The sequence below is a fragment of the Ranitomeya imitator genome, chromosome 6 (genome assembly GCF_032444005.1).
Source record: "Ranitomeya imitator isolate aRanImi1 chromosome 6, aRanImi1.pri, whole genome shotgun sequence".
Taxonomy (NCBI): domain Eukaryota; kingdom Metazoa; phylum Chordata; class Amphibia; order Anura; family Dendrobatidae; genus Ranitomeya; species Ranitomeya imitator.
This window is the reverse complement of record NC_091287.1, coordinates 94,263,135-94,277,400: the sequence shown is the minus strand read 5'-3', so window position 1 is coordinate 94,277,400 and position 14,266 is coordinate 94,263,135. Positions and strand designations below refer to the sequence as shown.

Genomic DNA, 14,266 nt, shown 5'->3' with positions numbered 1-14,266 from the left:
GATCCACCTGCAGCTGTTAAAATGCCACTGTCAAACTGACAGCAGCATGTATCACGGGCTTCTGGCAAGCGCACTGGAAAATCATGCCCATCGGCACCCGTGCCACATGTCCATGGGTCACCGATGGGTTGACACGACACCCAGAGGTCTCCAGCAGACCTCTATTGTCACTGCCAGATTGGTAGTCACTCATAGCAAGTGAGCAATTCTGTTGCATACAAGCGATCTGAGCATTGCCTGTATGTAGCAGAGCCAATCGGGTTATCGCAGCTTCTAGTCTCACATGCACAGGCCACGCAGTATGTAGCACAGGCCACGCAGTGTGGGCACCATATCCCTGTTACAAAAAATAACAAAAATAAAAGTTATATACTCACCCGCCGGCGTCCAGCGAAGCTGTCCCAATGCGTGCACTGCTGCCAGCTTCCGTTCACGGCGATGCATTGTGAAATTACCCAGATGACTTGGCGGTCTTGCGAGACCGCTAAGTCTTCTGGGTAATTTCACAATGCATCTCTGGGAATGGAAGCTGGCAGCAGCCGCACGTGCATCGGTGGACGACAGAAGGTGAGAATAGCAGATTTTTTTTATTTTAACCAACTTTTTACTATAGTAAGAATAGTAAAAAGATCTAGTCACACAGGGTTAATAGCAGCGTTAACGGAGTGCGTTACCCGCGGCATAACACGGTCCCTTAACGCTGCCATTAACCCTGTGTCAGCGCTGACTGGAGGGGAGTATGGAGCGGGCACCGGGCACTGATTGGACGGAAGTAGGGAGGGACTAATTCTCGGCCGGACTGTGCCCGTCGCTGATTGGTCGCAGCCGCCAGCCCACGATTAATCAGCGACGCGGGATTTCCATTAGACAATTATAGATATAGATAGATTGGTAGGTATATGGGCACCTTGGGTTCAATTACTATAACGAACATGCATATTGAGGTAAATAAACCTTATGAAAAAAATAGTATGGGAAATAACCCATATAAGAACACAAAGTGCCCAGTCCTGAGAGCCAAACTAGATAAATGAGTTGATCCTGAATCTGGTCTGAAGAGAAGTGTGGCAGTGCATAGTAAAGCCTTGTGCAAACGAGAAGATAGAGAATATGCGGCACTCCTCCAATAAAGTTCACGATCTTCACTGCTATTCCGGGATAAGATAAATGAAATACATCCGTCAGGAGATCAGGTATGCAGGAGGGTGCGGTATTGGAGTGCGGTCATCGGTATTCACATTGCTCTAGTGCCGTTCTATTTTTCAGACTTGTTGTGGTAGTGCATAGTAAAGTGTGCAGCAGAGACCCTATTTATTTATTATTTATATAGCACCATTAATTCCATGGTGCTGTACATGAGAAGGGGTTACATCAAAATACAAATCACTTACAGTAAACAAAACTAACAATGACAGACTGGTAGAGAGGGAGAGGACCCTGCCCTTGCAGGCTTACATTCTACAGGATTATGGGGAAGGAGACAGTAGGTCGAGGGCTAAAAGTACCTACAATAAGTAAATGGTTCTATGACTTTGAATGGTAATAACCAGGAAGACAGTACCTGAATACAGAAGAGCACTGAAAGACTAGGACCAGGTGACAGCACTGATGGAGCACTATCAATCACCCCAACGTACATTTTGCCCTTACTACTTCAGGGGGTGTATCTGGGTGAAGAAAGGCAACCCCATATGAATCTGAGGCTGTCAAGTTTGGGGGCTGGAGACCAGCAGCCAGTCCATATATAATCTGACCCACAAATGTGTGTTCTTATGGTATTAGTTCAGCCCATACAACAAAATGCTTTTGAGGGAAATGCTGATCTGCTTCTTATTCAGGACAACCAGAGTGCTGCGTCATCCATATTGGATTGTAGGCAGTGCATGCAAAGCAGATTTGAGTTGATTAGTGCAAGTGGTCAATGTCAGCAATGTACACAGTGGCCCTGTACATTGCTTGTGGCCTCTGCTATGTACTGCTGTTTCTCCCATTCAATTAAACCTCCTGTTGAGGAATAGATTTAGAAAAAAAGACCCTAACATTAATTGGTAAAGTGAGTTTTTTTTTTATTGTTTTTAACGAAACCTAGTACTGCAAATTACCACAGTCAAGGGGTTGGTGGCACTCGCATGCCCTTTCTGTCATGCTTAAACAGAATGACCATATAAAATGGATATGGTAACATTTGAGAATGCCTTTTTCTTAATGGCACACTGTTCTAATCTCTGTGGCAGAATAATAGCCCCGGTTTCTGTGGATTACGGTCAGTTTATCTCCATCCCAGCCCTTGCACAAACAAGTTTCACCATATACAAACAAGTCTGAGTAAATATTTGCATTTCAAAAAATGCAGAGATGGCAGTAACATTAGTGAAGGGAACGTACATAGATAAAACTGGCATTTTCTGTTGTGAGCAACACATGGAAATACTTTGGTTAATTGGTCTCCAAATGAGTATGTATTTTCTGTAGCGGAACTGTTAAAAGAATAAAAGTGGTGCTTCCTTAAACATGTATGTGGATCAAAGGTGTAAAAATTGAAAAATATTTTTCCTTCAAAGAGGAAATTCTTGTGATTGAGGATCCATTTGATTGGAGGGATTTTTACATCCAGGAAGTCTTGTCTTGATGATCTTGTACATATTCATACAATAAATTGTAAAGTCCACAGTTTATTAGGAACAAAATGCATTAAAGGGGTTGTACAAAATATTCAGTTTACACCCAAGTATATAATCTATAGGGCAAAAAATAACTAGCTCAATGCCTCCCAGAGCTTATTTTAATTGAGTGGGCATTACCAGTGTGATGTGTAATGGTTCCCAGTAGTGATGAGCGAATATACTCGTTACTTGAGATTTTCCAAATTCTCAAAGGCATCAATTTTCTGCCCATATGTAACTAAGCTGTTAAAATCGAAGTAAATGTGGAATTCTCTAATAAAACATGGGATCACGGCTACCAAGGCATCATTTTATTCAGTGTCCTATGACCTGCTTGCCCATATAGACTCAATAGGGGCAACCCTCCAAAACAGATTCACTTTAACACCTTCCTGACATGATATAGGAATGGATATCTGTTTATATAAATGTGGGAGCGGAGTTCTAGCAAACGTGTGTATATGTATATGTGTATATGTGTGTATATATATATATATATATATATATATATATATATATATATATATATATATATATATATATATAAAAAATATATATATATATATATATATATATATGCTACTGCAATTGGCTGACACCTTGCAGCAACTATTGCAATCGATCAGACATGTAACCCCTCTGATGCCGCTGTCAATGACCGTGACATCAATGAGTATTGCAGAGGGAGGGAGCTCCCTGTCTGCTTCCATCAGCACAGCGTGATGCGATCGTGTTGTGCTGATGGTCTCCATAGTGACACCGAGCCCCAAGATGGCCGCAGGTCCTTCAGGAAAGGTGGCCAGCCGGCTTCTGCTCAGAGCAGGAGCTGACACTAGTCCTCCCTGCGTGTCAGACACTGCTCATGCCCTTTGTAAAAACTAAAAAATGTAATTCCCAAGTAAGGAACAAAATATAAGTGTATTGGATTAATAATTTTCATCATGTAAAGTACAAATTTTGTATTGCAATGTCAAACAAGCTCTAAACTCACTAGTTAACCCCTTCAGTGTACACCACAAACTGCGTTTTGTTTGCTTTATGTTCAGTGGTATTATAAAGCATAATAATCAAAAAGACTACATAAAACTGGTACCTCTGAAAACGTCAGCTGTATGGCAACCAGTTTTTTTTTTTTTTTCTTTTTGTGGAACAAGATGGAACAAGATGTAGAACTGTTATCGCTGTAATTGTACTGACCCAAAGAATAAAAATAAAAAGCAATAAGTAAGAAAATGGTACTGATAAAAACCTCATTAAGGCTGGTTTCACATTTGCGTTTTTTTGGCGCTGCGTTTGAGCGCAAAAAAAGCATGCTATTTTCCCCCTATATTTAACATTAAACGCACGTGGTTTTTTGTATGCGTTTTGCCGCGTTTGACGATGCATGTGTCGTTTCTCTGCTTGCGTTTGGTTGCAGAAATGCAACATGTAATTTCTAGAGGCATTTTTTTGCCGCAAAAAAAATATTGCTGTATATTTAAACGCATGCGTTTATAGCACATGCGTTTGGATGCGTTTTTAAACGCATGCGTTTCCATAGAAAAACAAGTTTGCACACTGATAAGCCACCCCCCACACTCAAGGTGAGAGATCCAAACCCTAAAGGTACCGTCACACTTAGCGACGCTGCAGCGATACCGACAACGATTCGGATCGCTGCAGCGTCGCTGTTTGGTCGGTGGAGAGCTGTCACACAGACCGCTCTCCAGCGACCAACGATGCCGGTAACCAGGGTAAGCATCGGGTAACTAAGCGCAGGGCCGCGCTTAGTAACCCAATGTTTACCCTGGTTACCATCCTAAAAGTAAAAAAACAAACAGTACATACTTGCCTAACGCTGTCTGTCCTCCAGCGCTGTGCTCTGCACTCCTCCTGCACTGTCTGTGTGAGCACAGCGGCCGGAAAGCAGAGCGGTGACGTCACCGCTCTGCTTTCCGGCTGACCGACGCTCACAGCCAGTACAGGAGGAGTGCAGAGCACAGCGCTGGAGGACAGACAGCGTTAGGCAAGTATGTACTGTTTGTTTTTTTACTTTTAGGATGGTAACCATCGGGTTACTAAGCGCGGCCCTGCGCTTAGTTACCCGAGGTTTACCCTGGTTACCAGTGAAGACATCGCTGAATCGGTGTCACACACGCCGATTCAGTGATGTCTGCGGGGAGTCCAGCGACCAAATAAAGTTCTGGACTTTCTTCCCCGACCAGCGACAGCACAGCAGGGGCCTGATCGCTGCTGCCTGTCACACTGGACGATATCGCTAGCGAGGACGCTGCAACGTCACGGATCGCTAGCGATATCGTCTAGTGTGACGGTACCTTAACCCTAATCCTAACCCTAGGGATCCTAACCCGGATCCTAACCCTAATCCTAACCCTAGCTATTTCTAGTGGGTTTTCTTGTTGATTTTGATGATTGGCAGCTGTCACACACTTCTCATCATGCGTTTCAAAAACGCAAACGCAGGAAAAAACACATGTAAACACGTCAAAACGCCACTTTTTTTACCGCATACAAAAACGCATGCATTTAAAAAACGCAGCGTTTACATGAGTTTTTTTCACCACCTGCGTTTGCGTTTTTAACGCTGCGTTTTTAAACGCAAATGTGAAACCAGCCTAACTCATCCAACAAAAAAGAATCTGTCACAAGACTGTCAGCAGAAATATGGAAAAATTATAGCTGTCTAAATATGGCGATGCAAATATTAGTTTTTGCAGTAAGCATCTTGGTGTGGTGACAGCAGCCAAATATAAAAACTCAATATAAATCTGGTATTGCTGTAATTGCACTGACCCAAATAGTCACCTAATCACTTATACTGCATGAGGAATGGTGTAAAAAATGAATTAAAACAAATTCTTCACCTACTGTTGATTTGTTCATTCTGCTTCCCAAAGATCACGGTAAAGCTCCGCGCACATTTATCCTGCAGTTGTACATGATTCAGATGGAACCCCCGGCGGAAGATTCCCTATAGTGAGGCAGATGGAGGCACTGTGGATGCCATAGGACCTGTAATCCAGCGGTGTCCTTCTTTTTAGGTGTGCATAAAGTGCAGTCAGCCACAGCCTTGTGCACTTCTGAAAAGGACACAGCTGAACAGTCCTCATTATAGTGAATGGATCCCTCATGGGTTTTATCAGTCACCTCACTCAGATTAACCCCAAAGTAAGCACTCGGCATAGAGCACCGGATAAATGTGATCCTAAATGTTATATAAAATGTACCCAATTAAATCTGTAACTCAATCCACAAAAAAGCAAGTCCCTAACCGGGTCTGAGATCAGTTAATGGAAATATAGGGGGCTTCCATGTTACTGGTAGTACAAAAGCTCTGGAAAAGCAAAATGGCTCATCACCCCCCAAAAGAAATTCAACAGATTTGGCGCTCTCAAATCCAAGGGCCGCTCTCCCTTCTGAGCTCCAGTGTCAGAAATACAAGACATATTGATGCTAAATGTCATTCTGTGAGGTGAGCCTGCCTAATTTACATGTGCGGGTCTTCAGAAGCATGAGCTGGTCACACTACAATGGCAGTTTGCAATTTTGACTCTGCAACATCCACTACTGCTTATTTCTGGAAGACACCCATGGAGTAAATGGTCACTACATCTGTAGATAAATTCCCAAAAAAGTATAATTTCCAGAATGTGGCCACTTGAGGGGGGATTCTGCTCTTCCAGCACTTGAGGGCTTGGTATATGGAGTCCACAAACTATTCTAGGAAAATCTACGCTCTAGGAGCCAAATAGTTCTCGTTCTTGTTCCTTGATCAATGGCCTTTGTAAGAATTCCATCAACCAGCCAGTAACTGTGCAAAAGGATATTTTATTGAATTATGGATCATTTGTCGGCCTTAATCAATGTTGCCCACAGCACATCTTCAATAAAAAAACATTATGGGGACTGAAGTCATTTTGCATATTTTTGACAGCACAAAGTTCACATTGACCCATCTTAAAGGGCCTTAAATCGACACTTACTGCTTTCTATGGGCTGGGGTCTGTGTACATTTGCCATTAGTCTTGTATATGCTCACACCATCTTTTGTAGCTGCAGTATTCTGATGTGTACAATCATATTCTCCAGTGTAGGTGCTCCAAATGTCCAGAAGGTGCTTGCCTTCATCTGTACAGCTGCCCAACCCTCATGTCTCACTAGTGATACAATCGCCTGGTGCAGGAAGCATTCTGGAAGGAGCGCACCTTACTAACACACACCAGTTTACGGTCTGTTGGAAGCAATTTTGATATCTGCTGTTCCATTAAGTGGGTTTTTTTCAATTCTTGATTTTATTGCCAAGAAAACTTCAGTATAATAAAATCAGGATTGTTTTAACATTTGGTCACTAAATATGAAACTTTTGTCCAACAGAACACTTGTGTAACTGGGTATGCATATTTAGGGTATTTCATTCCACGTAACCTGAAGGTCTTTCCTGACACTTGGGAAGCTGTTTTCAGCCTGGCCTCTTATTGGGGGTGCAGTCTGGAACCCCAGCAGAATCTAAAGTCTGTGAAACCAATAAAAGCCCTCTGGTCATTCTCATTAGAGATGCTAATATTTAAGCCTAGCCAGAAAGCATCTTTCAAAATGGAGGTGCTCTGAAAAGTGTAATGAGAATGACAAACCTAGCAGATCATGGCTCCATTCCAGTTACCACAATCTGCCCCGTGTAATGTGTTGTACATGTAGCATGTGCTATTGGAGGTGGTTTGTATCAGAGGTACATTGTGGATGTTTCTTACAGATGTGGTTGAGGTAATGTCCTTTCATTGCTCTTCACTAACCTCCCAGTCCTCAGGTCAGACAGGAAATGGGGGTCACAGATTAATTGGCCCTGGCTCCAGTCGGTGTTACCTTCTTGTTTTCTGAACACTGGATGTTAGTGTGCCATCAGGCTGTTTTGCTGGCAGATGTTGGCTCCATGTGTACAGCTCTTGTGCTTAATAAAAAAGGCCACTGGTTACACATCTGCTCCCTCCAGCCATGCCAACCTTTGTTTTTCTCATTTTACGAGTTGCCTGCACATAGCATTCTGTAACCACAAGTGGCTGCTTACCTTCCATGTAGAGGAGGCAATTTACCATCGGTGCAGATGCTTCTGAGAGATTGATCTATAGGCTTGAAGTAATTTTTCTGCTTTTCTAAACTCAAGTCTTCACGTAATTGATACATAAGGCAGTCTTTTTATTGTTTTCCTATACCTCTGGAAAAGTTTCTCAAGCACTTATGCACACCAGGATAACTGCCAAGTGATAAAGATACTAGTGATGAGAACATGCTTGGATAAGGTGTTATCTGAGCATGCTCGTGTTCAGCATGCTTGAGAATGTTCTAGCTCCCGCAGCTGCATGTCTCACGACTGTTCGACATCCATAACACATGCAGGGATTGCCTGTTAGTCAAACAGATACTATTAGTTTTTTAAGTGTTGTTTTTTTTTATATTTTTACGGCTTTCGGCTCTTGAGCTGTGGCAGCTTGATCGATCTTCCTGCAGATCACTAATCTAGCTTGTACGAGCCTAGATGGGTCCACCAGGGTCTTCTCTGCTGTTATCTTTTAATATACCACCTTCAACATACCTGCAAGTGAAAAGCCAAAACCAGTCTGATATCTTGGCACATGGCTCTCTACAGGACATGCTCTTCTACATCTGTATAGCATCAGTGTAGCTATGGGAAATGGCTGTATTTGTACAGGTTTGTGGAGTAATTATCTCATGTTGGCTGGTTGTAATTTAGGAATGTAGGGGGATGTGAAGAATAAGGGATGAGGGACTATTGTAAGGATGGGGTGTAGATTGGGAATATTGTTGTGCGCTTTAATGTGGAATATTCTTTACTCTCGAACTGAAACTGTTTATTGTAACTTGTTCTATGAAGACTACCTGGCTCGTCTGCATAAGAAAACGGTGTCAAAAGCCAACTCATTACATTGCCAAGCGGGGTTTTACCAACAGCTGGTACTGCGTGGTATCCAAAGTGCAACATACAGGACTTTCTACTTGTTTTCCTTTAAAATAAAATAAAAAATGGCAATACTACACTAAATGGCATTCAGACAGATCCCATAATAAACTGAGCTCGTCTGCTTCCATTTTATTTTAGGCTGACATCGCGCTACTAAAGAATATGGGTGAGTGCTATGCGAGGAAACACTGCATAGCACTCGGACCAGTGTTAAATGGAGACGTGAGCTGCTCCAGATTATTTTCTCAGGCGTACTCGACATGCGTGTAAAATCGCAGCATGCTGGCATTGTACCCATATCGTCTGAGACTCTCCATTGCAAGCCTATGGGTGCGAAAAAAAAAATCGCACAGCACTCGGACAATGAGTGCTGTAAAACTTTTACGTACTGTGTCCTTTTGATTTTACTGTACGCAGCATGTGAATTGCCAGATTTTCAGACAGGTTAAAATAGAATTGACAGAATACATAGATAGATGTCAGTGACACACTTGCTGTGTATGTACACATATGTATATACATACACGCAGCCGGCAAATCAGCAGCCACATACTCTAAAACAGTGGTCCCCAACCTTTCTGACCTTGAGAGCCACATTCAGCTTAGAGAGAGGGTCGCGAGCCACATTCAGCACAGAGAGGGTCATGAGCCACATCCAGCTCCCACCCCCTTCAAAGTAGTGTCAACCAAATCCCCCATTACAGGTATAATGATAACCAAAGTTTTGCCACAGAAATCACTCCAGAGGAGTACACTGAGATCCAGGGGTTCCCACAATACCCCCATTCAGTATTCTCCCAACACACTGTCACATCCAGCTTTGAGCACCTCCTCTAACAGGTAGTACAAACCTCCAGCGTACCATACCTAAAACATCTCTAAACTCCTAAGACCAGTAAATGTGCATCCAGATCTGCAATTCTGTGCAGGGCTACTCACAAAATTCACCATTTTGAGATGTGGTCTTCATACCTGTTTGATAGACCTGGACCTATTGCATCAAGCTGGCAGACAGTCGCGAGCCATAATTCATGGGGCCGCGAGCCACATGTGGCTCCCGAGCAACAGGTTGGGGAGCCCTGCTCTAAAATCACTGCTGTAGCAGACAGAATAGAGATGGATTACATACAGTATATACAAATAGAATAAGTAGATATACAAATGTCTGATGAATACAATTGCTATAGTAGCTTACTGTTCATGTATTAGATTTTTTTTTTCTGAAAAAATGGCGTGGGCTCCAAAGCAATTTTTGTAACCAGTAGAGGGAAAGCTGATGGCCAATGTTTATAGCCTGGCAAGGGGGTAATACCTATGGAGCTTCCCAGGCTATTAAATTCAGCTCACAGCTGTATACTTAGCCTTTACTGGCTATTAAAATGAGGGACCTTGAAAGATGCAGGGTTCCCTATAATTAACCAGCAAAGGCTAAGCATATAGCTGTGTGCTGAATTTAATAGCCTAGGAAGGGGCCATGGATACTATACTATGGTTGCATGATGCAAGCATACAGCCTGTCCTCCAGCAGAGACTGAGTAATAGGAGTTCACATGGAGACACCAAGAACACTGTGCTATGTGATGGCACCACGAGCATAAAGTTCTCCTGCTCACGGTGCTGTCAGACAGGTCCTGTGAGTTCACAGCCAATGAACACTCTTCACCTTTCTGATGTCAGTGAGCTCTCTGGGGAAAACTTCCTCCCATTGACCGGCAGGTGTTCTCAACCAATTCTACTTGCCCACTCAAATTGTAGGCTTGCAGACCAGGAAATACATGTTTGTCCATTATTATAGACTTTTTAACCCAAAAGTGGCATGTACCGTAGGTTGGGAAGGGTTATGATGGGACCCATCAGAAGTGTCACCTTGCCGTTGTTGATGGGCACACATGAATTGGCCAAGTCATCTTGCTGAGGGACAATGCAGTTGGAAGTTATTTCCATTGACACGATGTCTTGGCATTCAGAGTGCTGATGTGCTTTTTTATACATATCTATCTTTTGAAAAACGTGTAAACGACAGAATTGCTGTATGTAAAAGCACATGTTAAAATTGCAATCGCACTGCATTCTGATGTAAATTGGATGCTAGGTGTGAAATCAGTTTGTACTCGCATGACACTCGCGCAGCTTTCGGCAGGGAGACTCTGGTCGGAGTTACACTAAACATATGAAGAATTGGTACAACTCTTGTGTAGCACCATTAATTCCACAACTCTTTACAGACATCATTTTTCCCATTGGGGTTCACAATCTCTCAATTTCCAAGTTGGTATGTCCTCCCACACGCCAAACTACTTGGATGTTTTCCTTGGCAGGATTTGAACCCAGGACCCCAGTGCTGCAAGGGACGGTGCTAACCACTGAGCCACCGTGCTGCCCTTGTGAAAAAGACCTTAATCACCATGGCAGATAATTAATGATTGGTTCCAAGTCACATCTGTCATTCCCAATATGTTGACTAGAAGTTATTTTCCAGAATATCTGTATGTTTCCTGTTAATGTACCCATGTGACCTATTTACAGTGCGGTGCAAATTAATTGGGACAAAGCATTTGATTCAGTCTGTTGGGGCCTAGACAGATTAAAAAATAAAAAATAAAAAAAATAATCCTGGGTGCATAAAACAATTGATCTACACGCAGATTTAGAGGCATCCACATTTTAATGAATGGTCAAGGCGCTAAATGAAGACAAATTGTTACAAATTATTTCATTGCTGAGAAAGTTGATGGCAGCTACTTTACTGAATTGTCATTTTCAAAATTCATAGATATAATCTGTAATTAGTCCTGATAAAGAGAAAAAGCAGATTTCTCTGGTAAGATATTACAAAGTTATGGACTTTCAAATGTGTTTCTAGAGTGCAGAACAGAACTTTTCACAATTGCAGTTCCTAAAGTGCACTTTTTTTTTTTTTTTGGGTGGGGGCTCCCAATAGTGATATGGAAATATACACCAAAATACCAGTCTCACAACATTTTTAAGCACAGTGGAAGGGGGTTTCATGAAAGCAAATCCCTTGTAGTGGAAAAGTTACCGGTTCAAGCAAAGACACAAAGTGGAAGAGGAAACATGGCTTCATACTGACTTAAACATCTGACTGAAAAATGTTCTGCCACATTAAAATGCTGCAATGTGCTGTGGCCCCTAATGATCTGATGTATTTGCTTGCTAATTGCCTGTGTCCTATGTACTTGTACTGACTCACTTCATTGGTCATTTCATTGGTCTTTTTTTATAACTGCTGAATTAATCCATTTTCTTTCTCTTTCTAGGTAATAGTCAGGGGAGGTGGACACATACTTCCATATGACCAGCCTGAAAGATCTTTTGTTATGATTGACAGGTTTATAAGTAACTGTATGGCCTTGAATTGTGAGATTGTGTTGTAATTCAATACCACTAGATCACTTTTTTCTGTAAAAAAATTGAGTATGAAGAGTAAATATTAATAAAAAATTTTATACGAATAAAGTTGTTTGTTTTTAGCTTTTTTACACAATTGAGCAGACATGTTTGTCTATGGTTCTTGGGGCACTTCAAATGCTGTAGTCTTTTTCCACTGGTAAAGTGTTAAAAATAACATTACATCTAGGAGGATCTAGATTTTCAGTTCTAATGTTTTAAAAAGCTCAAATGTGGTGGTATACTTTCAAGTGTGCCCTTGGATGTAACACTTTTCCTTTATAGATTTGATAAATCTTCTTGTTCAGTGCAGCATTTCATCCAACAAGCTCAGAGTATAAGGAACATCTTGCAGCACCCCATACATTTTAATAGGGTTGTGCCCTTCCTTGCACAATGATTGAAGGTGAGCATTTACAGTTCATATTAATCTTTGTCAAATCTTGTGTGGCACAAAGTGCTCATAGACTAAATATCCCTTCCTGGCTGCTAACTAGCAGTCAACACATAACCAAGACTGGTGATTACTTGTTAGCCAAAGCTAACAATCAATACTCTCTATACTCCTTCTAGACCTGTCCTCTTCTTTCCACAGTTGACCACTGCCTCCTGCTACAGATCTTCTCCTCCTTTAGCATCAAAGACCTTGCCCTAACCTGGATCTCCTCCTACCTTTCCAACTGCACATTCAGAATCTCCCACTCTACCGCCTCATAAAACCCTCTGTGGAATCCCCCAAGGCTGAGTAGAGTAAGGGTCCTAGAACAATCTATACACTTGGCCTGGGACAACTCATAAAGTCCCATGGATTCCAGTACCACCTGTATGCTGATGACACTCAGATCTACCTCTCTGGGCCAGACGTCGCCTTTCTGCTGTCCAGAATCCTGGAGTGTTGATCAGCCACATCCTCCTTCTCTTGCTTCCTCAAACTCAATGTGGACAAATCTGAACTCATCATCTTTCCTCAATCTCACAGAACTTCTAATTATCTACATTAATGACATTATGCTTTCCCCTGTATGGAACTCTGCTTCCTCTAAGTAACCTTTGATTCTGCCCTGTCCATCAAACCGTACATCCAAGCTTTCCACCTCCTGTCACCTCCAGCTCAAAAATATCTCCAGAATCTGTCCTTTCGTCAACCCTTAATCTACTAAAATGCTTGTGCGTGCCCTCATCTCCCGCCTCGACTACTGCAACAACCTTTTCTGTGGCCTCCCTGCTAACACTCTCGCACCTCTCCAGTCCATCCTTATCTCTGCTAGACTAATCTCTCTCCTTGCTACTCCACCGCTTCTCCCCACTACAAATCTCTTCACTAGCTCCCATTCCCTCACTGTATCCAGTTCAAATTACTAATAATGACCTACAAAGCCATCCATAACCTGTCTACTCCATATATCTGACCTAATCTCCCATATCTTCCTCACGTAATCTCAGGTCCTCCCAAGACCTCCTTCTCTCCTCCACACGGATTTGCTCCTCAGCTAATCTCCAAGACTTCTCCCAAATATCTCCCATCCTCTGGAATTGTCCCAACTATCAGCCACATTCGGATCCTTCAGAAGTAACCTGAAAACCCTGCCTCTTCAAGATCATTGCAGGCTGCAATGACCCTGCTACCACCTCACAAACACGGAGCTGCCACAACCCCCCCTACCTATTGTCTCCTTCCTTACCATCCTGTAGAATGAAAGCCCGCAAGGGCAGGGTCCTCGCCCCTCTGTATCAGTCCGTCATTGTTAGTTTGCTTACTATAAGCAATGTCTAACTTGAATGTAACACCTCATGTACAGCACCATGGAATCAATAGTGCTATATAAATAAATACAAGTTAACTTGGCCCCTGATCTGTCATAGCAGATGTAGAGTGAGCTGGCTTGGCTATTAATGTGCAATCAGCCAGCCTACTCTCACCTTTCTCTAATCATGTGCTGATGCAGAAAGTGGGTGAATCTTAGGACAAAGAAGCTGCTGAGACCCAGAACATAATGATTGAGTGCCTGGCCTAATGAAGCTAAAATACAATACTAAACATTGAAATTGCATCACAATAGAACGTCTTGGAGCTACTGAAACCACAGGATTGATGTGCATCGAAATTTTCAAATCAACAACTTCATTTATTTTACAGGGTGGACCATGTATATGGATACATGTAAATAAAATGGTTGGTGATATCAACTTCCTGTTTGTGGCACATTAGTATATGGGAGGG

At 42.4% G+C, this 14,266-nt stretch overlaps 1 protein-coding gene across 1 annotated transcript in view; it reads left to right on the top strand.

Moving 5' to 3' along the window:
* The window catches only part of CPVL (carboxypeptidase vitellogenic like), a 102,386-nt gene extending 90,314 nt beyond the window's left edge, over positions 1 to 12,072 (top strand). The window contains exon 13 of the mRNA XM_069729924.1: positions 11,916 to 12,072. Coding sequence (XP_069586025.1) covers positions 11,916 to 12,032 — 117 coding nt within the window. The 3' untranslated portion in view covers positions 12,033 to 12,072. The remainder of the gene's footprint in view (positions 1 to 11,915) is intronic.
* Positions 12,073 to 14,266: the final 2,194 nt, after the last annotated feature.